The 26,384-nt window shown below is 48.8% G+C and overlaps 1 protein-coding gene across 2 annotated transcripts in view; it reads right to left on the bottom strand.

Annotated features, from left to right (window-relative positions):
• UNC13D (unc-13 homolog D) overlaps window positions 1-26,384 on the bottom strand; it is a 2,023,528-nt gene that overhangs the window by 861,027 nt on the left and 1,136,117 nt on the right. For both annotated transcript variants that reach the window (XM_069654742.1, XM_069654741.1), the window contains exon 22: window positions 23,459-23,602. In XM_069654742.1, the coding sequence (XP_069510843.1) occupies window positions 23,459-23,602 (144 nt within the window). The remainder of the gene's footprint in view (window positions 1-23,458; window positions 23,603-26,384) is intronic.

The raw sequence follows: 26,384 nt of genomic DNA, 5'->3' as shown, positions 1-26,384 counted from the left end.
TTTTAAATACCTCAACTTTGTGCAGAGCAAGAGTAGTATAATATAGGCTAAGTGACTTTACCAGGACTAACGGCCTCATTACAAATTTGGTGGTATTTCAGTGGCAAATCTGCTATACCACAAATGGTATTACCATTACCGCCATTTGATCCAATGGCATTACCACAGGATTACAATTGCTGTTAATTCCCCATTTTTGGAGTCCATAGGACTCCATAGGGATTTTCGGTATATTAACTGCCGACGGTATTACCACATGGTAATGTCATGATCCCTACTCCTGACCCCCACTGGCAAGTCAGCCTGCCAGTTAGGGACAGGTTTCGGGTTCCATTATGGCTTTAAAGGCCTTAAAATCTCACCCGAGACTCTCTTGGAGTCAGTCCTGGCGCCTTTGGCAACAGGCTCATAATCACTACGGAGAACACCTTTAGGTTGGGACTATTTTACTTGGAACTACTTTCTTGGGGGCTTCAGTCAACATGGAGGCACTCACATAGCTCAGTTCCCAAGAACTGAGCTATGCGGTATATTGTTTAGGGTGTGGCTGGCCTGGGACTACTTTACTTGGACTACTTTACCTGATAACTATTTAAACCACACCCAAACAGCAGAACATGCTTCGCGTTATTCTGCTGTTTGCAGCGTAGCGCTCACCGTGTCCAGTTGGGTCTCCAGTATTCTTTGATGCCAGCTATTCTTGGAACCGCTTGCCTGTAGAGAGAAAAAGAACATCGTTATTGGAATCCTACCTCTGAGTAGCATCCTGTCTTGAGCCCATCGTCAGCTCCTGATTATGCTTACCTGGAGACATTCGATCCAGCGAACTCCATCATCTGGGCACCGCATGCTACCCGGAAAGGCAGCAACCTGAAAAGGGGATAGAGAAGAACCGCATTAGAGAGTGGATACTCACGGTTCCACACGAACAACGAAAATCACAAGATTCTTACCGGATTACTCGCCTCTTGTTCAGCAACAATCCGGAACATCACTGCAACCGGCGAAGAGCACCCTGGCCTATGAAGGAAGGGGAAAGACACAGGTTAGCATGTACGAGGCAAAACAGCACTGCGCATTACTTACCGGACAGCATCGCGCACACAGCACCTTCATTTACTGGCTCGTGCTCAGCTCCAACCCGCACGAAAAATGCCAAAATCTCTTTGCACACCTAAAGAGAAGAAATAAGACATTAATAATAAGAGGAAGGAAGGAAAGAACAGAATGGAATAGAAAGACTGTAAAGCAGCAAGAACTACCTTAAAGACACTCAAAAGGGCTCGTACCAGTGAAGCAACTTGGTCGCTCACGCCCACACGAGATTACGCACCCCTGCCATGAAGCAGGACGGAGAGCACGCCTTCTAAGGAATTAAGGTGAGGAGAGGGCCAAGGGAAGATTTTGAATCCAAGGGAGGTGGGAAGACCCCCTTCCAGAGACAGTTAAGTCTTGAATCCAGCCCTCCTGTATTTCAGGCTCAACTTCCATCAGAGGCACTACCCAGGGATCGGGGAAAGGGTTCTAGACGCATATCATCCAACCAGGGCTGAGTGGCGTCCCCGTGGATACCAGGTGAGCGTAACAGAACGCGAAGCCTAAATAACATAATCCACCTCGGCGTCATGGAGACATCAGAAATTGACCAATTGGCTCAGTTGTTGGGACAGTTACGTGCCGAAGTACAATCAGCCAGGCAAGAAACCAATGCTCTCATAAGGGATTTGATTGTTACTAAAGATCGTACCAATGAAATCAGTAGACAATTACTACAATCACAGGCAGGACAAACGCCATTGCCTGGAAACATTCCGCCGGCACAAGCACCAATCTCATCAACCAGTCCAGTACAAATAACTCTTCCTGGGGCAGTTCCTTTAGCTCCACCTGAACAATTCATGGGGGATCCCAGGAAGTACGCTACGTTCATGAACCAGTGTCGTCTTCATTTCCTTTGAAGACCTGGTGCATTTCCCAACGACCAGGCGCGGGTTGCTTTTGTTTTGTCATATCTGAGCGGTAGTGCTGCGGATTGGTCGGTACCATTAGTAAGTCAAGATGATCCACTGTTACATGACTTTGGGGGGTTTCAGATGGAAATGGAGAAACTCTTTGCTCGTCATACCCAAAGACAAGCATTAGACAACAAACTTTTACCACTCCGTCAAGGAAATCAAGACTATTTCACGCTATTTCATCGACGCCTACGAGGAGAATTGAAGGTCGTCCTAGCTCAGGTGGCTGACCCACCTAAAGACTGTGCTGAATTCATCAATCTGGTTGTGCAACTAAATCACAGATTACAAGACCGAAAGGCAGCCCGGACTAGATTAGACACTCGGGCTATGTATGTTCAGTCAAAGGATAATGTATCACGTGTATCAGGGAACACTGTAGAACCCATGCAAATCGGAGGTGTACGACCCCCATTAACAAAAACTGAAAGAGACAAGAGAAGGCAACAGCAACTATGTTTATACTGTGGAAAATCAGGGCGCTTCCTCAAAGAATGTCCAGTGAAACCTCCAAGGAGAATTGCAGGGGCCACAGAGAAGGAAGGTAATAAGGTGTCAGAAAACTACCAAGCTCGGCAAGCGTAGAGGTCAGTTTGTCGAGTGAGAAGAATGAGCCACCGACCTCACACTTTGCAATACAAGTCATCCTAATCAATCACCAACAACCGTCACGGATGCATGCCGTCGAAGCATACATTGACAGCGGAGCAGTTGGGAATTATATAGATCAAGGACTGGCAGCAGAGATGGGGCTTCCCTTATGTTCAAAGTCGACCACTGAAAAGGTTACCACTGTGGATGGGACAGAAATAGCTTCTGGACCAGTAAACCAATGTACAGTAGCACTTACCCTACTGTTGCAGGACGGAAACCAAGAATCTATTGCCTTTGATCTCATCAAGGCTCCTCAGTTTCGACTAATATTAGGGATGCCATGGTTAGTAGCTCAAAATCCTCATATAGGTTGGTGTGCAAAGAAGCTGGCCTATTCCGGTGACTGTTCTCTTACCTGCTATTACCAAGAAAAGGAGAAACCCGATTTATGCACATCTGCGACTCCCAGAACGGTGGCATTAGTACTTGGCGCGACTAGTACTTTACCAAGTGAATACCAAGATTTTCAGGATGTGTTCCAGAAAGAACAAGCTAATAAGCTACCACTGCACAGGCCCTACTACTGTCAGATAGACTTCATTTCTGGTGCGCAAATTCCTTGTGGCAGAATCTATGCACTCACAGAACCAGAAAACCTCCATTTGAAATGTTATCTAGACCAGTACCTGGCAAATGGGTTTATCCGCCCATCTAAATCACCGGCAGCCAGTCCCTTATTCTTTGTACCAAAGGAAGGAAGGATATTTGAGGACTTGCATCGACTATCACGCACTAAACCATATCACTGTAAAGAATCGTTAGCCACTGCCACTCATTCACAAATTATTAGACCAAGTCAAGGATGCCCAAATTTATACCAAACTAGACCTTAGAGGGGCGTATCCAATGGTTCGAGTAAAGAAAGGAGATGAATGGAAAACCGCCTTTTGTACCAAATATGGCTTGTATGAATATCAGGTAATGTCTTTTGGACTTTGCAACGCTCCCGCTGCATTCCAGTACTTCATGAACTATATCTTGCGGGAATTAATCGATGTTTGTGCCTTGGTTTACATTGATGACATCATAGTATATTCTGCCTCAAAACAGGACCATGTCAAGCATGTCCGCTCCGTTCTTACCAAGCTCCTCCAACATCAACTGTATGCTAAGCTCGAAAAATGCTCTTTTCATGTAACCAAAGTTCGATTCCTTGGTTTCATATTCACTCCGAAAGGCATCAGAATGAACATGCACAAGGTAGATGCCATTCTTAATTGGCCGTCACCAACTTCGCTTAAAGGAATCCAGAGTATGCTGGGTTTTGCAAACTTTTACCGCCGATTCATCCCAGACTCTCTCAAATTGTACATCCAATTACATAATTATTACGAAAAAACAATAAGAAATTCAATTGGACCGAAGAAGCAGAGAAGGCTTTCCAAGAGCTTAAGAAAAAATACACTTCCCCTCCAATTTTACGACACCCTCTCCCAGACCTCCCTTACATCGTAGAAACAGATGCCTCTAGTATGGCATTGGGAGCTGTTCTCTCACAAAGGGACCCTGAAACTGGCCAGCTACATCCCGTGGCCTTCTGGTCACGAAAATGTTCACCTCCAGAGTTCAACTATGCTATCACAGACAAAGAACTTTTGGCTATTAAATTAGCTTTTAAGGCATGGCGACATTATCTCCTTGGAGCCAGACATACCATCACGGTAATAACAGATCATCGAAACCTGCAATACCTAAAAATAGCGAAGGCTCAATCTTCACGTCAACTACGGTGGGCCCTTTTCTTCGCCGAATATGATTATGTAATCACATATCGACCTGGAGTCCGAAATGGAAAGGCGGACGCCTTATCCCGCATGAGCATTAATGAAAAGGTATATACAACTCCAGATCCAGTAGCCATTATTCCAGAGGACAAACTCTTAGGCCTTACAACAACTTTGACACAGACTGAACTCCAAGACAATATTCAGCATTTAATGGATCCTAACACTTCACTAGAATGGTGTGCTTAAGGAGAACAGTACACAATTAAAGATCAACTACCATATTTCAGGAACCGTTTATATTTGCCAAAAAAAGAATTGCAACAGCAAGTCATTTCAGGTTATCACGATTCCCTGATTGAAGGTCACCCTGGAATTGCCAAAACCCTAGCCAAGGTAAAACAAAACTATTGGTGGCCCAATTGGCGTGAAGACATTATTGTAACGCTCACCTGATTCCCGTAGAGGCGCCGGTCTTGACTGGGCGTATACCGTATCTTCAAAGGTGATGTGTAACACACGGCTGGCTCTTTGGGCTGGACCTCTATGCACTGTATGTCTGACTTGAAGGGTAAGATGTCTGCAGATAGAAAATATGGGATTAAGGAACTGGGTTATTGAATGTCTCTCTCTTCTTCCCTTTCTCTTCTCCTGTAGAACCCCAAAGGTTAATGCTCTCACCTTAGGTAAGTGAACGCCGTGCTCTCCATCTGCCTCGGGGCAGGGTGCTGTAACCAGTTTCTTCACTGGATAAGGGGAGCAGGCCTCTTGACTTCAGAGGACTGCTGTCCGTCGTTTACTGCACGAACGGTAAGTTTCGAGTAATAATAATGTCTTTAAAGTCTTTAGTAATGATGTTTCTTGTTTTGCAGGGTTCCGGCGATGGCGGATGACGGGCTGAAGTGAGTTGAAGATGGAGCCCGTGTGATGAATAGAAGCGCCTGGAAGCACGTAAGTAAGCGCTTGTTGCCTGCTTCACGATGCGCTCTAACTGTCTTTTTATTTTGCAGGTACAAGTTCGGAGCAGCTGCAAGGTGCCGGAATACCCACTGGGTTAGATGTGGAAAGGAGTAATGGCACATGAGTATTAAAGTTCCCCAATGTCTTTAAACGCACCTTGTTTTGTCTTTCAGATGCGGGATGCAGCGCCGAAGGCCTCCGGAGCGTGCGAAGAGTTGGTAAGCGTTTGTCTTTCAGATGCCGGAATGCAGTGTGAAGACCTCCGGAGCGCACGAAGAGTAGGTAAGCCTTTGTCTTTCAGATGCCGGTATGCAGCGCGAGGCGTTGGTGACAGCCGATGGACCAGGTAAGTGAAGAGCTGTCACTGAAGTTCGTAATGCTAACCTGTTCTTTCTTGTCTTTATAGGTGTTGCTGAGGACTGGATTCAGGATGGTAAGCCTTTTTCCTTAGGCCCAGGATCAGATGCAGAAGACACGATGAGCGTTCTGCTGCAGAGGATGCAGAATAACGCAAAGCAAGATTCATCCATCGGGTGTGGCTTAAATAGCCTCCTGTAGTGCTTAGGTGTCTCCTTCCACAGCCACGCCTAGGTAAGAAAAGAGTTCCTGCTTTCCAGAAGAGTTCCAGTGTTCTGAATCTAGGGAGTGGCTCCTGCCCCACCCAACAGGAAAAGTAGTTCCAAACAGAAGAGGATCAGAGGCTCAACTGGCAGGCAAGTAAGCAGCATGGTCTGCTGCAGGTAAGTCCACCCAAGCATTATGAGCCCGGCGCTTCCAGCGCTGGGACTGGGCATATTTATGAGCCTGGTGCCACTGGCGCCAGGACTGGGTCCAAAAGGTCCCAATTGGGACTGGTTGGCACTCGGAACCTGGGTTATGGATCTGCTTCCAAGGGAGTTGGGAAAACCCTGACCTTTTGGAAGCAGAGATCATGACAGTACCCCCCCCCCCTCAAGGCCCCTCCCAAACCGGGCTTCTCCGGGGGTTTTGGCTTGTCAGGAAATGTTCGGTGAAATCTTTTGATTAGGCGAGGAGCGTGGACATATTCAGCAGGTTCCCAGGATCTCTCTTGGGGGCCGTAGCCTTTCCAGTCAATTAGGTAAAATAGTTTAGATTTGGAGATCTTGGAGTCCAGAATTCTTTTGACTTCAAACTCGAGTTCTCCATCAACTAGGATAGGTTTTGGAGATTTAGTTAGTCGGGTTTGAGGTTGCACGGGTTTTAATAGAGAGACGTGGAAGACCGGATGTATCTTCATGTGCGGGGGCAAGTCCAACTTGACCGCTACTGGGTTTACTATGGTAGTGATGGAATAGGGACCAAGGTATCTTGGGTTGAATGTGCGTGGCCCTTTTAGAGGTAGATATTTGGTGGATAACCAGACTTGATCCCCTACTTGATATTGAGGGGCTTCCTTCCGATGTTGATCTGCTCCTTTCTTGTATTGTTCTTTAGCCCTTTGAAGGTGAGAAACAGCTTCCTTAAAGGCTTGGATGATTGTAGAATGCAGGTAGTCTACTGCTGGTGTTTCAAGATCTTGGAGGGGATCCAACTCCGAGGTTCGAGGGTGACTGCCGTACAAAAGAAAAAACAGGGTTTTCCCAGTTCCCGAATGGTCAGAGTTATTGTAGGCATATTCGGCTATCCAAAGCATGTCTTTCCAAGTTTTTTCAGTTTGTTGCAGCATGCAGCGTAAATACTGTTCCAGAGTTTGATTGGTCCTCTCGGTTTGTCCGTCAGTCTGAGGGTGGTGACTGGTCGATAGTCTCACATCAATTTGAGCCGACCGACAGCAACTTCGCCAAAAATGAGAAATAAATTAACTACCTCGATCCGAAATTAGAACCGAAGGAAAACCGTGCAGTCGGACGATGTTTTCGAGAAATTCTCGGGCCAGAGTTGCTGCTGTTGGCAAGCCTTTGAGCGGAATGAAATGCGCCATCTTGGAAAATAAGTCCACGATTACTAGAATCGTATTGTATCTGGAGCATGGAGGTAGATCGGTGATGAAGTCCATAGAAAGCGTATGCCAAGGGCGAGGTGGGATGTCAATAGGGCGTAAGAGGCCTGCTGGTCTTTCCTTTTGACTCTTGTTTTGGGCGCATACTCCACAGGACATTATAAAGTCTCTGATATCTTTTTTCCAAGACGGCCACCAGAAGTAGCGCTTGATCTTTTCTGAGGTCTTGGCCATACCGGGATGTCCTTCCATTAAAGAATCGTGATAACAAGAGATTACTTTTTTCTGTAAATCTGTGCTGGGTAGGTATAATCGTTCTTGGAAATACAATAAGTTGTCCTTTACTGCAAAGTCCTTTCCCTGCAGATGCCAATTCTGTATGTCTGCTGGAGTTACAAGTTGCCTGGCTTTATCCTTAACTTCCTCTATGGATTCTGTGGCGATTACACCCAGAATTCTTTGTTCGGGAATGATTGGTACAGGTTTAGGGTTGATCAAGTGTTCTTCCACTCCCATCCGAGAAAGGGCATCAGCTTTACCGTTCTTTGTACCAGGTCGATAGGTAATTATGAAGTCAAACTCGGCAAAGAATAATGCCCAACGGAGTTGTCTAGAGGATTGGGCTTTTGCGGTTTTCAAATATTGCAGGTTTCAGTGATCCGTAATCACAGTAACGGTGTGTCGGGCCCCCAGCAGATAATGCCGCCAAGCCTTAAAGGCAGACTTGATAGCCAGAAGTTCCTTGTCAGTAATCGTGTAATTGATTTCAGGAGGCGAGAATTTGCAGGACCAAAATGCCACGGGATGCAACTGATTGGTTACCGGGTCCTTTTGTGATAGAACTGCCCCCATGGCAAGGCTTGAAGCATCAGTTTCCACAATGTAGAGTAGTTCGGGGCGAGGGTGTTTTAAGATTGGTGCAGAGATAAATTTAGTCTTCAAATCCTGGAAAGCTTGTTCCGCCTCGGTAGACCATTCAAAACGTTTGTTTTTCTTTAACAAGGCAGTGATGGGCTGGACTATTCGAGAGAATTCGGGGATAAACCTGCGGTAAAAGTTAGCGAAGCCTAACATGCTTTGCACACCTTTTACGGAGGATGGTGATGGCCATTTAAGAACTGCATCGACCTTCTTTGAATCCATACGCACTCCGCCAGGTGATAATATGAATCCCAAGAATTCAACTTCAGTCACGTTGAAAACACATTTTTCCAACTTAGCGAAAAGTTTGTGTTGACGCAATCTTTCGAGGACCATTTTCACGTGTTTCCGATGTTCAGATTCCGATGAAGAATAAACGAGGATGTCGTCAATGTAAACAACAACACACACATCTATGAGCTCTCTGAGGACATCGTTCATAAAATATTGAAAGGCGGCCGGGGTATTGCAAAGTCCGAAGGGCATGACCTGATATTCAAATAGCCCATACTTGGTGCGGAAGGCCGTCTTCCATTCATCGCCCTCTTTTACTCGTACCAAGTGGTAAGCTCCTCTAAGATCCAGCTTTGTATATATGCATGCTTTTCTGACTTGGTCCAGGAGTTCAGGGATCAAAGGTAACGGATATCTATTCTTAACGGTGATCTGGTTCAGGGAGCGATAATCTATACAAGTTCTAAGGTCTCCTTCCTTTTTTGGAACGAAGAACAAAGCTGAAGAAGCAGGGGACTTGGAAGGACGAATAAACCCATTTGCCAGGTATTGATCCAGGTAATGTCGAAGGTGAAGGTTCTCAGGCTCGGTGAGGGCATACATTCTACTACAAGGAGGAGTAGATCCAGGTATCAGGTCTATCTGGCAGTCATAAGACCTATGAGGAGGTAGAGAGTTAGCCTGATCCTTCCGGAAAACATCTTGGTATTCTAGGTATTCGGGAGGTAACTGGGGAGTCTCTGAAGAAATTGCTGCCAGTGCAACAGCAGGTGGAGGGTGACAAGTAGAGACACATTCTGGAAACTGGACCGTTCTTGCTCGCCAATCGATCAGAGGATTGTGTTTCTCTAACCAAGGTATTCCTAGAATAATCTGAAACTGAGGGGCCTTGATCACATCGAACACGATCTTCTCATGGTGTCCATCTTGACTTACTAGCGTCACCTCTTGAGTGGTATGCGTTACTGGCCCGGAGGCTATCTCCGTACCATCCACCGTAGTAATGACGTCCTTTACAGCCTTGGGACAAAGAGTTAGATTCATCCTCAAAACCATTTCATGATCCACATAATTGCCGATGGCACCGCTGTCGACGTAAGCTTCAATTGCATGTAATCGATCCGGATTATCAGGGCTAATGAGGACCATAGGTATCACGAAATGCGAGGTCACGGAACTGGTTTTCACGCTCGGCAAGAGGACCTCTATTCTTGTCGGGCGAGGTCGTTTCCCTGCTCAGAGTTTGTAACTTTGGTAACTGCAGCTCCTACTGCCTTCTTGGCAGGTTTCACCGGACAGTCTCGAAGAAAGTGCCCTGAGTTTCCGCAATAAAGGCATAATTGCAACTGTTTTCTCCTTTCCCGCTCCTTTTGTGTTAGAGGACCTTTCAGACCCCCTATTTGCATGGGTTCCCCGGAGTCTACTCCTTTGGAAGGAGTTGGAGGTTTGGAAAATACTCGAGCATCAAACTTGGACCGATCGGCCTTCCTGTTCTGCAGTCTGTGATCTATTTGAACGACTAAGTCTATATAGTCCGAACAATCTTGTGGGGGATTCACTACTTGGGCTAACACATCTTTGAGCTCTCCACGTAGACCTCTATAAAACAGCGTAATCCTTTTGTCCTCAGGCCATTGAGTTTCCACTATCAGTCTGTTGAAAGACGCAATATAAGCCAAAAGGTCTTGATTACCTTGTCGCAACGAAAGAAGCTCATTGTCCAAGGCCTGCCCCTGCGAAAGTTTTATGAACAGTTTTTCCATACTGAGCTGAAAAGCTTGAAAATCATGGAGGACCGGATCATCTTGATTTACTAGAGGGATCGACCAGTCTGCCGCATTGCCACTAAGGTACAAAGCACGAAAGCTACTTTAGCTTGATCAGTTGGAAAGGCTGCTGGCCGGCATAAGAAATGCAACCGGCACTGATTGATAAATACTGCAAACCTCTTTGGGTCACCAGAAAATCGTTCGGGCGGAGCCAGAGGTACATTCCCAGGTAGGTTGATCTGCACTGGATTCATAGAGGATGTAGAAGGAAGATTTCCCCCAGATGCGGGTAACGGGGTCTGTCCGGCTTGTGACTGTAGCAATTGTCTAGCGAGATCATCTGTTCGCTCCTTGGAAATAATCAGTTCCCTTCTTAGAGCGTTCGTTTCCTGACGGGCTGCATGCACTTCTGCCCTTAGTTCACCAAGTAACTGGGCTAGCTGGTCGGTATCCGAGGTTTCCATAGCGCCTGGACGGGAGTTTTGTGGTAGGCTTTGCGTTCTGTAACGCTCACCTGATTCCCGTAGAGGCGCTGGTCTTGACTGGGCGTATACCGTATCTTCAAAGGTGATGTGTAACACACGGCTGGCTCTTTGGGCTGGACCTCTGTGCACTGTATGTCTGACTTGAAGGGTAAGATGTCTGCAGATAGAAAATATGGGATTAAGGAACTGGGTTATTGAATGTCTCTCTCTTCTTCCCTTTCTCTTCTCCTGTAGAACCCCAAAGGTTAACGCTCTCACCTTAGGTAAGTGAACGCCGTGCTCTCCATCTGCCTCGGGGCAGGGTGCTGTAACCAGTTTCTTCACTGGATAAGGGGAGCAGGCCTCTTGACTTCAGAGGACTGCTGTCCGTCGTTTACTGCACGAACGGTAAGTTTCGAGTAATTCTAATGTCTTTAAAGTCTTTAGTAATGATGTTTCTTGTTTTGCAGGGTTCCGGCGATAGCGGATGACGGGCTGAAGTGAGTTGAAGATGGAGCCCGTGTGATGAATAGAAGCGCCTGGAAGCACGTAAGTAAGCGCTTGTTGCCTACTTCACGATGCGCTCTAACTGTCTTTTTATTTTGCAGGTACAAGTTCGGAGCGGCTGCAGGGTGCCGGAATACCCACTGGGTTAGATGTGGAAAGGAGTAATGGCACGTGAGTATTAAAGTTCCCCAATGTCTTTAAACGCACCTTGTTTTGTCTTTCAGATGCGGGATGCAGCGCCGAAGGCCTCCGGAGCGTGCGAAGAGTTGGTAAGATTTTGTCTTTCAGATGCCGGAATGCAGTGTGAAGACCTCCGGAGCGCACGAAGAGTAGGTAAGCCTTTGTCTTTCAGATGCCGGAATGCAGCGCGAGGCGTTGGTGACAGCCGATGGACCAGGTAAGTGAAGAGCTGTCACTGAAGCCCGTAATGCTAACCTGTTCTTTCTTGTCTTTATAGGTGTTGCTGAGGACTGGATTCAGGATGGTAAGCCTTTTTCCTTAGGCCCAGGATCAGATGCAGAAGACACGATGAGCGTTCTGCTGCAGAGGATGCAGAATAACGCAAAGCAAGATTCATCCATCGGGTGTGGTTTAAATAGCCTCCTGTAGTGCTTAGGTGTCTCCTTCCACAGCCACGCCTAGGTAAGAAAAGAGTTCCTGCTTTCCAGAAGAGTTCCAGTGTTCTGAATCTAGGGAGTGGCTCCTGCCCCACCCAACAGGAAAAGTAGTTCCAAACAGAAGAGGATCAGAGGCTCAACTGGCAGGCAAGTAAGCAGCATGGTCTGCTGCAGGTAAGTCCACCTAAGCATTATGAGCCCGGCGCTTCCAGCGCTGGGACTGGGCATATATATGAGCCTGGTGCCACTGGCGCCAGGACTAGGTCCAAAAGGTCCCAATTGGGACTGGTTGGCACTCGGAACCTGGGTTATGGATCTGCTTCCAAGGGAGTTGGGAAAACCCTGACCTTTTGGAAGCAGAGATCATGACAATTATCCAATTAAATCAGTCATGCGGAGTGTGCGCACAAAATAAATTTCAAAAGCAGAAACCAGCTGGTCTTCTTCAACCATTGGAAATCCCTACCGCACCATGGCACACACTTTCCCTCGATTTCATTACAGACTTACCTCCCAGTCAGGGATTCAACACTATTTTAGTGGTCATAGACTTATTCTCAAAAATGGCACACTTTATTCCTTTTAAGGCTCTTCCAAATGCATCCAGTTTACCAAAAGTGTTTCTGGAAAAAATGGTACCGTTACATGGCTTTCCATCAGTTCTGACCTGTTCGGGGTAGTCAGTTTGTGTCCAACTTCTGGAAAAGTGCTGTTCAATGGCCCAAATTAACATCCGACTATCCACCAGTCACCATCCTCAAACAGATGGCCAAACAGAAAGAACTGATCAAACACTCGAACAATACTTTTGTTCCATGCTGCACCAAGTGGAAGGAAATTGGAAGGACTTGATATGGATAGCAGAATATGCTTATAATAATTTGTTACACTCCAGCACTGGACAAACCCCTTTCTACATTCTATATGGTAGACACCCACGTACTTCTGAATTGGATCTTCCAACTACTTTGGAAATGCCAGCGGTTAAAAACCTACATACAACCATTTCCCAGGCCTTCGTAAAGGCAGCTGAACACTTGCTCCAAGCCAAGCATAGACAAAATAAATTTGCTGACCAACACTGTAGAAAGGCCCCTGACTATCAAGTTGGAGACAAGGTTTGGTTAGCATCAAAATATGTACCTATAAAAGGAACCCGGACCTTTCGTCCTCAGTATTTGGGGTCTTACTCCATCAAATCCATAATCAATCCAGTAGCCGTCAAATTAGCGTTATCATCCAACATGCAAATTCCCCCTGTGTTCCACATATCACTCCTGAAACCCGTACAACCAGGTACTCGGGTTATAACACCACCAAAACCAGTATTGGTCGACGGAGAACCCGAGTTCAAAGTGAAGGATATCCTGGACTCCAAATACACCAGTTCCAAGTTATATTACCTAGTCGATTGGAAAGGATACGGCCCTCAAGACAGATCCTGGGAACCTAGCAAAAACATCCATGCATCACGTCTGATTAAAAAATTCCATCAGAATTATCCAACCAAACCAGGACCAGGCAGAAGAACTACCGTGAGAGGGGCCTTGTGGGGGAGTGCTGCCATGATGCCTGTCTTTGACCCCCAATGGCAAGTCAGCCTGCCATGTTGGGCCAGGTTTCGGGGTCCCATTATGGCTTTAAGGGCCTTAAAATCTCACCCGAGACTCTCTTGGAGTCAGTCCTGGCGCCTTTGGCACCAGGCTCATAATCACTATGGCGAACAGCTTTAGGTTGGGACTATTTTACTTGGAACTACTTTCTTGGGGGCTTCAGTCAACATGGAGGCACTCACATAGCTCAGTTTCCAAGAACTGAGGTATGCGGTATAGTGTTTAGGGTGTGGCTGGCCTGGGACTACTTTACTTGGACTACTTTACCTGAAGACTATTTAAACCACACCCAAACAGCCAAACACGTTTCTCGTTATTCTGCTGTTTGCAGCGTAACGCTCACCATGTCCAGTTTGTTCTCTAGTATTCTTTGAAGCCAGCTATTCTTGGAACCTCGTGCCTGCAGAGAGAAAAAGAACATCGTTATTGGAATCCTACCTGTGAGTAGCACCATCGTCAGCTCCTGATTCTGCTTACCTGGAGACATTCAATCCAGCGAACTCCATCATCTGGGCACCACATGCTCCCCGGAACGCAGCAACCTGAAAAGGGGAGAGGGAAGAACAGCATTAGTGAGCGCATACTCACGATTCCACACGAACAACGAAAATCACAAGATTCTTACCGGATTAGCTGCCTATTGTTCAGCATTATTCCAGAACATCACTACAACCGGCAAAGAGCACTGTGGCCTACGAATGAAGGGGAAAGACACAGGTTAGCATATACAAGGCAAAACAGCGCCGCACATCGCGCATTACTTAGTGGACAGCATCGCGCACACCGCGCCTTCATTTACCGGCTCGTGCTCAGCTCCAACCCGCACCAAAACGCCAAAATCTCTTTGCACACCTAAAGAGAAGAAATAAGACATTAATAACAATAAGAGGAAGGAAGGAAAGAACAGACTGACTGTAAAGCAGCAAGACCTACCTTAAAGATACTCAAAAGGGCTCACACCAGTGAAGCAACTTGGTCGCTCACGCTCACACGAGACTACGCACCCCTGCCATGAAGAGCAGGACAGAGAGCATGCCTTTTAAGGAATTAATGTGAGGAGAGGGCCAAGGGAAGGTTTTGAATCCAACGGAGGTGAGAAGACACCCTACCAGAGACAGTTAAGTCTTGAATCCAGCCCTCCTGTATTTCAGGCTCAACTTCCATCGGAGGCACTACCTAGGGATCGGGGAAAGGGTCCGAGGCACATATCATCCAACCAGGGCTGAGTGGCATCCCCGTGGATACCAGGTGAGCATAACAGGTAAACACGCTTATTTTCACTTGTAAAGTGTTGGATTTACCGCCAACAAAAAGCTGGAGGTGAATCCTCCACTTTTCTTCTGAAAATCGTTGTATTTACTGCTGGTGGTACATCCGCCAGAAATTATAAATCGGCAGTGCAGGAAACGTTATGGTATTGGAATGGGGTGGATTTTGTTGAGATGTTTTGCTTCAAAAGTGCATGGAAATATTTTAACAGACCTAGCACACAGAATAAAGATATTTTGTACGTTAAGAGGCAATTACTAACACAAAACACATAGCTAGAATGCAAAATGGCTATTTATGGCCCCTCTATTCTCAATCAGCATACATAACAAAATAAATGCAATAAAGAAAATAAATTAAAGATTAGTAAATGGTTTATAAATACGTCACTGTTGAGGTAATTGCAGAACAACTCCTCATCTTAGCCAGCATCACTGATAAGCTCTTAAAACAGGCAGACAGAAGAGATTCTTCCTTCAACAGGCATGGAAATGCATGCATCCACGCGTTCCCCTAAGTTTTTTTTGTCTGACTGTTTTGGTGTTCGTCGCTTTGAACATCACACAAATGCGTAATGGCATTTTCCAGAACTTTCTAGCTTTCTAAGTCCACCTCTTGCCAATTCCCATGGTTCCTTGGGCCGAATTGACCCATGGCGACCTCAAGAGGTAAACTTTCCCTTTCTGATGGGAGCGCGAAAGACAGCATAACTTTCTTTCGGCACCTGCAACGTTATCAGCCGCCACCTTTCTTCAAAATAATCCTTGAAGTAATGCAGAATAATATAAACATTGAGCCACGCTGAAAAACATGTTTGCCAGTTAAACAGTGTTCAAACTTCACATTAAATGCAGCTATCACTGAGGAAGATCATGGACATTGCTGCTCTGGGCACACCCAGAATGCATTTCACACACACTCCATGTTTTACTCAAAAGCATTACAGAGACCAACCTATTATGGTGAACAGAAAAGACACTGGGCCTCATTACGACCCGGGCGGTACGGGGTAAACGGCGCCGTAAAAGGTGCCGGCGCCTTTTACCCCGTACCGCCTCATTACGAGGTCCAATCGCGGGACCCAAGAAGCAACGCCTGGTCAAACCAGGCGTGCTTACCGAAGAGGGAGCAAACAACGGCCAACTCGTAATGGCCCATTGTTTGCTCCCTCTCTCATTCCCATTGAGCCCTATGGGGGCTGAAATGGGAATGGGGACGGACCAGGTCCGGGTCCTTGGAGGGAGGAATTACCAGGCCTTCCGAATTCGGAATGGCCCGGTAATTCCTCATTCTGAGGACCCGGACCCGGATGCGATTTCGGCGGCAGCCATGCCGCCAATAGCGGCATGGCTACCGCCGAGGTCGTAATGAGGCCCACTGAAGTCTATCCAAACCCAATCAAGGTAGGTAGTAGTGCGGTAAGGCTTAAACTCAGGAGGGGTGCGATAGTTACCTATGGCTACAATGAATCCCCACAGCACCACTGCAATTCCAGTTAGGCAAGTAAGTACAAATGTATTATGCCTTTAAAACACACACTAAGCATAAGGGGCGTGGCTTGAAGCCAAGAGGGCTAGAGTGGCTCTCTAGGAACTCCCGGCTCGCGCCACGCAACCAAGGACGAAACTTTAGTGAAACAGCAAGTTAAAAGCTACAAAAGGTCTTCTCCGAGCCTCTATATGCCGGAGCGCAACCGGAGACCCCTCCATTCCTGGGCCGCCACGAATCCACGATGAAATGGTCGGTCCCCGCCAATAATGAGCACAAGATGGCAGTCTGCCGTAGCCTAGGAGTGAGGGAGCGATTCCGGTAAGAACCACAGCCCGCCGGTGGAGTTTTCAGCAACACTCCCCACAGAGGAGCAGGTATGCCACCCCGAGGCGGCTTCCCGACAACCCCGGAGCAAACCCAGCAACGGTGGCGAGGCAGGCGACCCAGATAGTGGCCCGTCGAGCGGCCCACCGGAGCGGAGAAAAAAGCCCATCCCCCACACAGGGCCCGGAGTGGGGACCGATGCCGCCGGAACAGCGGGGCCTCGAGCACGCTGGCTGGTCCGCCCTCAACACCCACCTAACCTGCTGGAGAGGGCAGCAGGAGCAGTGACCTAAGGCAGCCTTGGCCCAACACAGCGAGGGGGCGGGAGTGCTGCAACTGAGGCACAGTGATAAAATGGTCGGGTGCGGGCAGGCTGCAGCGGCCCGCTGCCCGACGCTGCCTGGTTCCCTTCGCCTCCCCTCCACCCCCGGCCCTGCACTCCTCTGGCTGCGCACCGGCTGTGTCCATCACAGAGTCCACCACCCCCAGGCGACCGCCGACTGTCACTGAGCTGCCCCAGCGGCGGCGGAGCGCGGCGGCGTGGGGAGCGGCCCGGACATTGGCCGAGCAGGTGGCCCCTCCCCGGCGCAGGCCCCAGGCCCTCCTGCTGTCCCCCGACTACTCCAGACTACTGACTCAAGCCGTTGGAGAGGGCAGAGGTGCAGAAGCTACAACCCAGCACGGTAAGGAAGCGGGAGAGCCGGGCTTTGAAAACTGAAGCTGCGGAGAGGGCTCATAGTCGCTGCCTGCCGGGTTGGGGTGGAGGTGGGCAGCGCAGGGAGCCCAGGAGCCCCGGTGGCAGCAGAGCCACAAAAAAGGACTAATGAGGAGGGCCCATGAGCCCTGGTGGTAAGACTGACAAAAGCTGCGGCGGATCAAGCAGCGGAGTCCAACTCCCCAGGAAGTGCCCATAAACCGGGTGAAAGGAACACCCCACACAAGATGCCCACACGCAGCGGGGGCCCGGGATCACCTCATCTCTGGACCCACAGCACCCAGAGCTGTTAGGGCAGAATAAACACTAACTCAGCCCAATTAATCAGCTCACAGCCGGGGGGCGCCCTGGCATGAATCATCAGACCGCAAACTCTCTGCAACCTATAAAAGAATAGTAGATCGGATAAACTAAGGTGGACCGGAGCACAGCAGCAAGGAGTGCAGCTTCAGATCCCTGACAGGGGTCGCGCGCCCCTCCACGGGGCTACAATATCTGCACAAATCCTCATTCATCCCTACTCCAACCTGATCCCTCGCTCGGCTCATAGGGGTCGCCACCCCGAGCCGAGACCGAAACCCGTAACTAAGGGAGAAAAGGGAAAGACAGCACCCACTAAGGTCCAGTGAGGCGTGCGGCATAGCAAATCAGCGAGCAGCGGTCACATCAACTGACCTAGTGCACCAACTCGAAAAGACACAGGCGGAGCGTTGCTGCAGGAGCAGCTACACCGGAGCTCATCAATCAGACACATCCAATAGCGGAGAAGCAGGGGAAAACAACTAACCCGTGGCCCAACGAGCGAGCATAGCTGCGGGAGGGCGAGAGGCCCAGACAAGGCATACAGGATAGTCCAGAAGTCTGTTAAAGGTGGTAGCACAGCGTGGGCCCTGAACAGCCATCTCCAAAGACTCACTTAAGCCACCCAGCACCCCTAGGCCCAAGGGGCACAGACAGTAGAAGAGCAGCCCACAAGGCCCAGGAACATCCATTAGCCTAAAACACTCTACGCAGCCGAAGGAGGTGCCCTGGTGCACCCACAGCCAAGCCCAAGGAGCGGAGACAGCCTCGGAGGTCACAGGATTTACCAGTGAAAATCCCAACCATATAACTACAGGGTGCCCCCCATCAGCATTTGCCCTTCTAAAATCACTGGCTAGACCCCCCTATAACTGTGAGCCGAAGTTCTCCCCTCCTCCAGATCATGATCAGGGCCAGATAGGCCGTACAGGAGCAAAAGCGGACAATCCCCCGAGGGGTCCCAGGAGCTCTCACCCAGGCCAGCATGGCCAAGGCACTTAAAGCCACAAAGCAGACAGACATCTCTGACCTGTTGACGACCCTGAGCACCGACAAGCCCAAGAAAGGGGACCGCCCTGAGGCGATGACCTCAAGCACCCATGCGGAGGGGGCTCCATCCCCATGGCACAAACAGTGACCAAATCGGACCTGCAGGAACTGTTACAAGCCCTCTCAAAGGAATACCAGAAGGGCACAGAGGAGGTCATGAAAAAGATCACGGTCCTGGACAAACGAATGGGGGAAGAGGAGGCAAGAACCGAGGAGGTGGAGTCGACTCTATGCGACCACCGCCATGTGATCGGGGAAGGCTCAGACAGGATTACAGCACTCGAGGCCAGATGTGAAGCCCTCGAGCTCAGGCAGGAGGACGCTGAAAACCGCTCTCGCCAAAACAACATCCGCCGGAGAGGGATTCCGAGGACAATCACAGACACAGAGCTGGGCCCCTACGTCAATGACCTCTTCCGCTTCATTCTGACCCTCCCAGACGAGGCCCCACTGGAACTGGACAGGGTGCACCGAAAGAGAGCCAGAGCAAATACAACCGCTCCGCCTGATGTCCTCGCCAGAGTCCATTTCTATAAAGTGAAGGAGGAAATCATGCGGGAAGCCAGGGACTCCCCTCGCATCCTCTTCATAGACGCCTCCATCTCCCTATACCAGGACCTGGCCACTATAACACTTGGAAAAAGAAAGGCCCTACGACCCATTACGGACTGGCTCAGGGAAAAGAAAACCCCCTACCACTGGGCATTCCCCACAGCCCTGGCAGTCACCTGGGAGGGAAAACCCCTCCTAATCCGCACTCTACAGGAGGGAGAGTGATCACGCCCCGTCATAGCCAGCCTACAAGTCAAAGGCCTCCCAGCACCTCCGCAGAGAGCCTGGAAACTCCAAGACTACGTCCTAGCAGATATAGCATCCAGCACCGAGCTCCAGGACTCCCTAGTGAACTATTTTGCAGAGAACTCAGATAAAGGCACCTCGGAAGCCATGGTCTGGGACGCAATGAAGCCGGTCATCAGAGGTGTGGCGATCAACTGCACAGCAGCACAGAAGAGGAGGCACCAACTCCAACTCTCCAAGCTAGAAGCAGAAGCAGAAGTGGGTGAAGCAGAAGAATGATACAAAGTACGCCAATCAGTAAAGGTAGGCAGAGAACTTTAAAAAAGCCAAGGTAAAACTCGAAATGCACTTGGAAGATCGGACGGCCCGAGCCCTAGGCCCTACACAAAGCAATACTACTATATAAACAGCCACAAGGCCAACCGCCTGCTAGTCCAGAAGCTGAATAAGCTACACTCCCGAAACAAAATACTAACACTCCAAGACCAAGGGGCAAGTCCTACTGCACAGAAGCAGAGAAGATAGAGATTATCACCAAGTACCATAAGGGGATCATGTCCGGCCCTACCACGATCAAGGAAGCACAAGTCCAATACCTGCAAACAGTCCAACGAGACCCCTTGCTCCCGCAGCTCCACACCCTAGAACTCCCCATCACGGCAGAAGAAGTAGCAGACACAATCCGATCACTGAAAAACACAGCCCCAGGCCCTGACGGTCTGACCACCCAATTCTACAAAAAGTTCTCCCATGTCCCGACACCCCACCTTGCCTCGCTGTATAACACCTTTCTGGCTCCATCACCCCCTCAATGGAGGAGTCCCTGACGGTGCTGATATTGAAACCAGTGAGAAACCTGGAGCTCTGCTCCTCATACAGGCCAATCACGCTACTAAACAACGACGCAAAAATCTTCTCCAAAATTTTGGCAAGCAGATTGGCAAAATATCTCCCAGAATTGATCCACCCAGACCAGACGGGATTCATCCCAGGCCGAAGCACCTTCGACAACACCAGGCGCACCATAAACATTATCGAATCCGCAGGCAGGACAAGCGAACAAATGGCAATCCTGTTGCTAGATGCGAATAAAGCATTCAACATGTTGGACTGGGGATACATAGAGGAAGCCCTAAAACACCTAGGCATCTGCCCAAAGTTCCGGAAATGGACCCTAGCCAACTAAAAGCACCCAAACACGGCGCTGAGGATAGACGGTACCAAATCATCCAGAATCCATATTACCAGAGGCACGCGGCAGTGCTGCCCGTTATCCCCGCTCATTATTGCTCTATCCATGGACCCGTTCACCTGCAGAGTTCGCCAAAACCCCTTAATAAGCGGACTAACAGTGAGGGGGGAAACATACAAAATAGCTTTGTATGCAGACGACCTCCTATTACCCCTAACCAAGCCCAAGTCATCCCTGGAGGCGCTGTGGGGCGAACTGGCCAGCTTCGGGGCGGCCTCGGGGTTCTCTATCAATCCCGAAAAATCCACAGCCCTCGGGATTAACACCCAAGAGGGCATGATAGAAACACTAGCCGCCAACCACCCCATCCAGTGGGCCAGCTCACACTTCACCTACCTGGGGGTAAAGATACCACGGAAAATGGAGGAAGTGTACAAGCTAAACTTCATCCCACTGTTCAAGGAGCTCCAGTCAGACCTAGTAGAATGGCAAAAGCAAGAAGTGTCATGGCTGGGAAGAATAACAGCAGTAAAAATTAACTTGGTACCAAGAGTGCTCTAGTATTGCCAGGCCCTCCCAATCACCATCCCCAGGAAAGACCTACAGAAGCTTCAAACGAACATCATGAAATTCATCTGGGAGGGAAAGAAGCCATGAATAGCCAGAAGGGTGGTGACGAGGAGCAAGGGACTGGGAGGCCTGGGGGCCCCAGAAATAGAAAGAAACTGCCTAGCCGGCCAACTCTTACCAGCATTCACCTGGAAACTAACCACCAATAGGCCTCGCTGGGCAAAGCTAGAGGAGGACTGGTGCCAAAGCCCCCGAGAAGCACTCCCACACATTATCAGACCCATCGACCCCCCCAAAGAGGGGCCCCTAACCGCAACCAAGAACACAGTGGAAAGTTGGAGGAAGGCAGCCAGGCGATGGAACTGCGGGAGTACTATCCGATCTGGGATAACCCAGACTTCACCCCCGGAAAGACCCCCAATAATTTCAACTGCTGGAAAACAGGAGGGTTGAAACACGTGGGAGACTTCTATGCAGAGGGATCCCCGCTAACATTTGAAGAATGCAAGGAAAAATTTGGGGTTCCAGAAACAGAAAAATTCCGCTACGCGCAGATCCGACACTGGCTCTTGCACGAGCCCATGAAAACTCAGGGCTGCAGAGAACCAACGGCGCTGGAACAAACGCTCACAGTGCCTCCCCGCAGAGGGAAAATATCGGCCTTATACGGCCTACTGGACAGAGGAGATCCCAACAAAAAGGAGGCTTACATGGAAAAATGGGAAAGGGACATCGGCAGAACAATTGAAACAGAAGAATGGGGGCACATTTGGACCAGAACACAAAAAAGCTCGAAATGCTACACCAAAAAGGAAGGGGCGATCAAAACCTACTCCAGAGAACCTGAACAAGAGCAACCCATCGATCTCCCCGCGATGCTGGAGAGGATGCACAGGCACGCTGTATCACTTGCTTTGGATATGCCCAATGTCCACAAAGTACTGGAGGGAGATCCTGGGACTCATCAAGCAGATCACAGGCCTAACAATTCCATGGGACCAATGAATAGACCTTCTGGGCAGCACAGGAGATGGCCAATTCCCGCTACCAGGCAACTTGGCAAACCTCTGCACACAATCCAGAGGGCCCTGCATTTAGCCTGCGGTGGGCCAAATGTTGGGACATTGCAGTCGCGAGAAAATAACCGCCATCCGCATAGAAATAAGTTCTTCGACACCTGGGCCCCCTTCCTGGACTACGCGGAACAGTACCCTGGAATGGCGAGGAAACCACTGCCCCTCCGCTGGCTTGACAAATATGACTAATGTAAGCCGAAAACCAGTCCTGATGCCCACACCGAACTCGCCCCCCTCCCCCGGGTGCTGTTTGCTCGGAACCAGGAGCAGTGGAGGGCAGGGATTATCCCCAGAAGCGCCCCACCTCAAACAACCTGGGCCCCCTTCCTGGACTACGCGGAACAGTACCCTGGAATGGCGAGGAAACCACTGCCCCTCCGCTGGCTTGACAAATATGACTAATGGAAGCCGAAAACCAGTCCTGAAGCCCACACCGAACTCACCCCCCTCCCCCGGGTGCTGTTTGCTCAGAACCAGGAGCAGTGGAGGGCAGGGCGTATCCCCAGAAGCGCCCCACCTCAAACAATGACCAGCTAGACCTCCCTGTGAAAGACAATTGTCCAATGCAACACCCCCAAGACCTACAGCACCCCCGATCACCCCTCCCCAATGAACCCCTTACCCCCACCTGATTAGGTGTTGGTTTGTTATGTTCATCTCTAAGTGAATTGTACAATAAGTAAATCGATGCTCTTGAGATGATTGTTTACTGTTAAAATCAAATAAAAAGATTAATTGAAAAAAAAAAACACACACACACTAAGCAATGACACTGCTAGGTAGGTATTGTCACACAACTACTGTAAAATACATGTAATACATGTATACATATTGGCTTAGTAGTTTTCCCACTAGAGAAAAGGCACTTTATTATGGAAGAGAGGCTTCTACAAACTTTAAAATCACAGATGGGTACCTGATTTATAGCAGGCAATGATAAAAGACTTTACAAACCATTTTTGCAAACCTATGAAAGATATTCAAAAATTTAAATGAAATGTTCTTAGAGCCCATACCAGAAAACATGTATTTAGCATGGTGTGTAATACCAAACGGGGTTGGGGTGATGAAAGGATAAGGGAATGAAAGACAGAACAGTGGGTGGATAGTAATGTGAATGTGGATGGTAGAGTAAGGCAGAGGTAAGGAGCAGAGACAGAAAGGATACAGGGCTGTTAGACCTTATTCTTGTCCTCCCTCCCCACACCACAAAAGCTTCACTTGTGAGATCTCACCTCTGTAAACTTCACTACAATCATAAAGGATTCCTCTGGATCAGGCCAGTCGAGCTGCTGCCAAGTCTTGGTGATCTGGGTGTAGCAGGTTGAAAGGTCAACGGTTGAGGAGCTGTGTTTTCTAAGAGCGGCCACAGGTTGCAGCTAGAGAAAAAAAACATAAACATGACAATACTGCATTCCACCCTATTGCAGGGCCAATTTAGTACCATATCTGTACCAGTGCTGCCTCGGTCATTCTGTGTCAGCGGGTTTGCGCCTAACCCTACAGGCATCCCATAGATCTAAACACAAGAATAACTAATGCAGTTCCTGTGAGTCTCATCACTCAGACAAAGCTGTGGCCAAGGTTGATCGATGTTAAATCAAAAATGTGAGTCCATCTATGTAGCAGCTCTGTATATGTGCGGGCGTATTAGTTCTGGCTGCATAGATACAATATAGCAGTTGATAATTCTGATATTCTGGTTGTGCTTGGGGGCCTCTGAAAGAGGGGGAAGCAATATCCAGGTGGCACTAACTGTGGTGCATAAACATTAAAGAAAATATGCAACACCTTGGCCCTGATTACGAGTTTGGCGATAACCATACTGCTATCGGCGGCATGGCTGCCGCCGAAATCGCGTCGGGGTCCGGGTCCTCGGAATGAGGACTTACCGGGCCATTCTGAGTTCGGAAGGCCCGGTAATTCCTCCCTCCAAGGACCCGGACACGGTCCTTCCCCATTCCCATTTCAGCCCCCATAGGGCTGAATGGGAATGGGAGAGGGAGCAAACAACGGGCCATTACGAGATGGCCTGTTGTTTGCTCCCTCTTCCCCTCGCGGGACCCGGTAAGCACGCCTGGTTTTCCCAGGCGTTGCTTCCTGGGTCCCGCGAGGGGACCTCGTAATGCAGCGGTACGGAGTGAACAGCGCCGGCACCTTTTACGGCGCTGTTCACTCCGTACCGCCAGGGTCGTAATGAGGCCCCTTATGTTCTTAAACTGGCATGCACTTCTTCCTTCACTATCTCATTACGAGTTTTGATGCAGAATAGCATCCCCGTAAGTGTGGTCTGTTCTGAGATAATTACTCAATTCTGGGACAAGGAAAACCTACAAATAGATGGTATTGAAGGTCCTTTGCTCTAGTCACATAGATCCTCAGAACCTGCTTAGGGTCCAAAGGGCCTCATTCCGAGTCCGGCGGTAGTCGTGCCGCAAAAACCATCAGGCTGCCGCCGGACCCAAAATACCATTCCGCCTCTGTGATTGCTGGAAAAACCGGGGCATTACAATCCCAGTGACCCGGTAATACCGGAGGCGGAATTCCGTAAATCCCCATTCCCATCCATGGGGATGGGGACAATGGAAACACTCGATCCGTCTATGACGGAGACAGTATTTCCTTTTCCGCCTGCAGGCGGGTGGCGTTACTTCCGCCAGGTCAGACCTGGCAGGAGTGACACCTCCTGCCTGCAGGACTCAGAATCAGCCGGTCCGGAAACAACGCTGGCAGCGGATTTACCGTCACCATTGTTTCCGGACCAGCTGACTCATAATGAGGCCCAATGTCTTAAACCTCTCCTCTGTTTTATAAGGGTGTGGAGGAAGGAAGATAATCAATAGATTGTTGTAAATGAAATTCTGAAATTCTGAAACCTCTTTAGGTACAAATAAGGGCGAACGTTCAAGTTCAGTTTTTCTTCAGAAGAAAACACGAAAGGAAAAAATACAAAATGCACTGGAAGTTCAGTGACCATTCACGTCAAAACAAGTTCTCCTGAAAAAGCAACCTTTACAGTTGGCAGAAATAAGGGAGACAAATATAAAGGCTGAAAAGGAGCTGAAAACAGAAGGAATAATTATTTACCTTAAAGTTCTTTCTATGGATTTGACATTTTGGACCTCTTAAAGCCCGATATCCATGGAGCAGACATTTCATAGTTGAGGTTTTAGGAAAAATTTGACAAATTGTAGTCAAAATTCAGAATCAAACACTCAGGGCCTCATTACACGGATGGCGGTGAACCATGGCGCTATTAGCTCCATGGTTCATGCCGGTAAAATACCGGCACCGCCTTGGTGGAAAGAGGAATTACCGCCCTATTCCAAGGTTGGCGGGGCAGTAATTCCCCCTTCCACCATTGCCCTTCCCCATTCCCATTTTTGCCCCATAGGGCTATATGGGAATGGGGAAGGCGCTAATTACGGTACCGCAAATTGCGGTACCGTAATTAGCTCCCTGGTCCCTTTGCGGGTTGGTTTTTAACGCCTGCAAAAAGCAGGCGTTAAATTCCCCAACCCGCAAACGGACCTCGTAGTAAGGCGGTAAGGATTTACCGGTACCGGTAAAATACCGGTACCGGTAAATCCTTACCACCATCCGTGTAATGAGGCCCTCAGTGTCGTGTTCCTCACAACAGCGTGACGAGCGCGCAGAAAAAAGGAACTAAGGTGTGGGGCATAATGACGTGGTTTATATACGACGGCCAATGTCACATCTGGAGATGACGATCGAGTACTGAGCAAGATGGATCGACAGCCGAGTCGAGGTCCACTATGCCCCCTGTCGAAGATTTTTCAGAGTAGCATAGCTGGATGAGGATATCTGCGCGAGAGAGGCAATCCATTGAAAGGTGAATACTAGATAAAGGTCCCGATATGTAACAACAACTGCAGTAGGCATCCCATGGGCTTTATAATACCTTTTTCCATATGCTAATACACCACAATCATCAATGGTATTTAAGATTTTTATCAGGTCACACATATTACCAGCTTCCTACCCTCCCTGACAGTCTGACCACTGCTCCTTGAATTTTGAGGAAGATAATGGCTATGGTGGCAGCTGATCTCTGCAAACAAATAGTCCATGTCTTTCAGTACCTGAATGACTGGCTCCTCAGCGTGAGTTCCTAAAAGCATCATCTGGGGAACTTGCTGT

Source organism: Ambystoma mexicanum, chromosome 3q (genome assembly GCF_040938575.1).
Source record: "Ambystoma mexicanum isolate Mex_15411 chromosome 3q, UKY_AmexF1_1, whole genome shotgun sequence".
Lineage (NCBI taxonomy): Eukaryota > Metazoa > Chordata > Amphibia > Caudata > Ambystomatidae > Ambystoma > Ambystoma mexicanum.
Note: the sequence above shows the minus strand (reverse complement) of the source record. Positions and strands in the feature narration are given on the sequence as shown.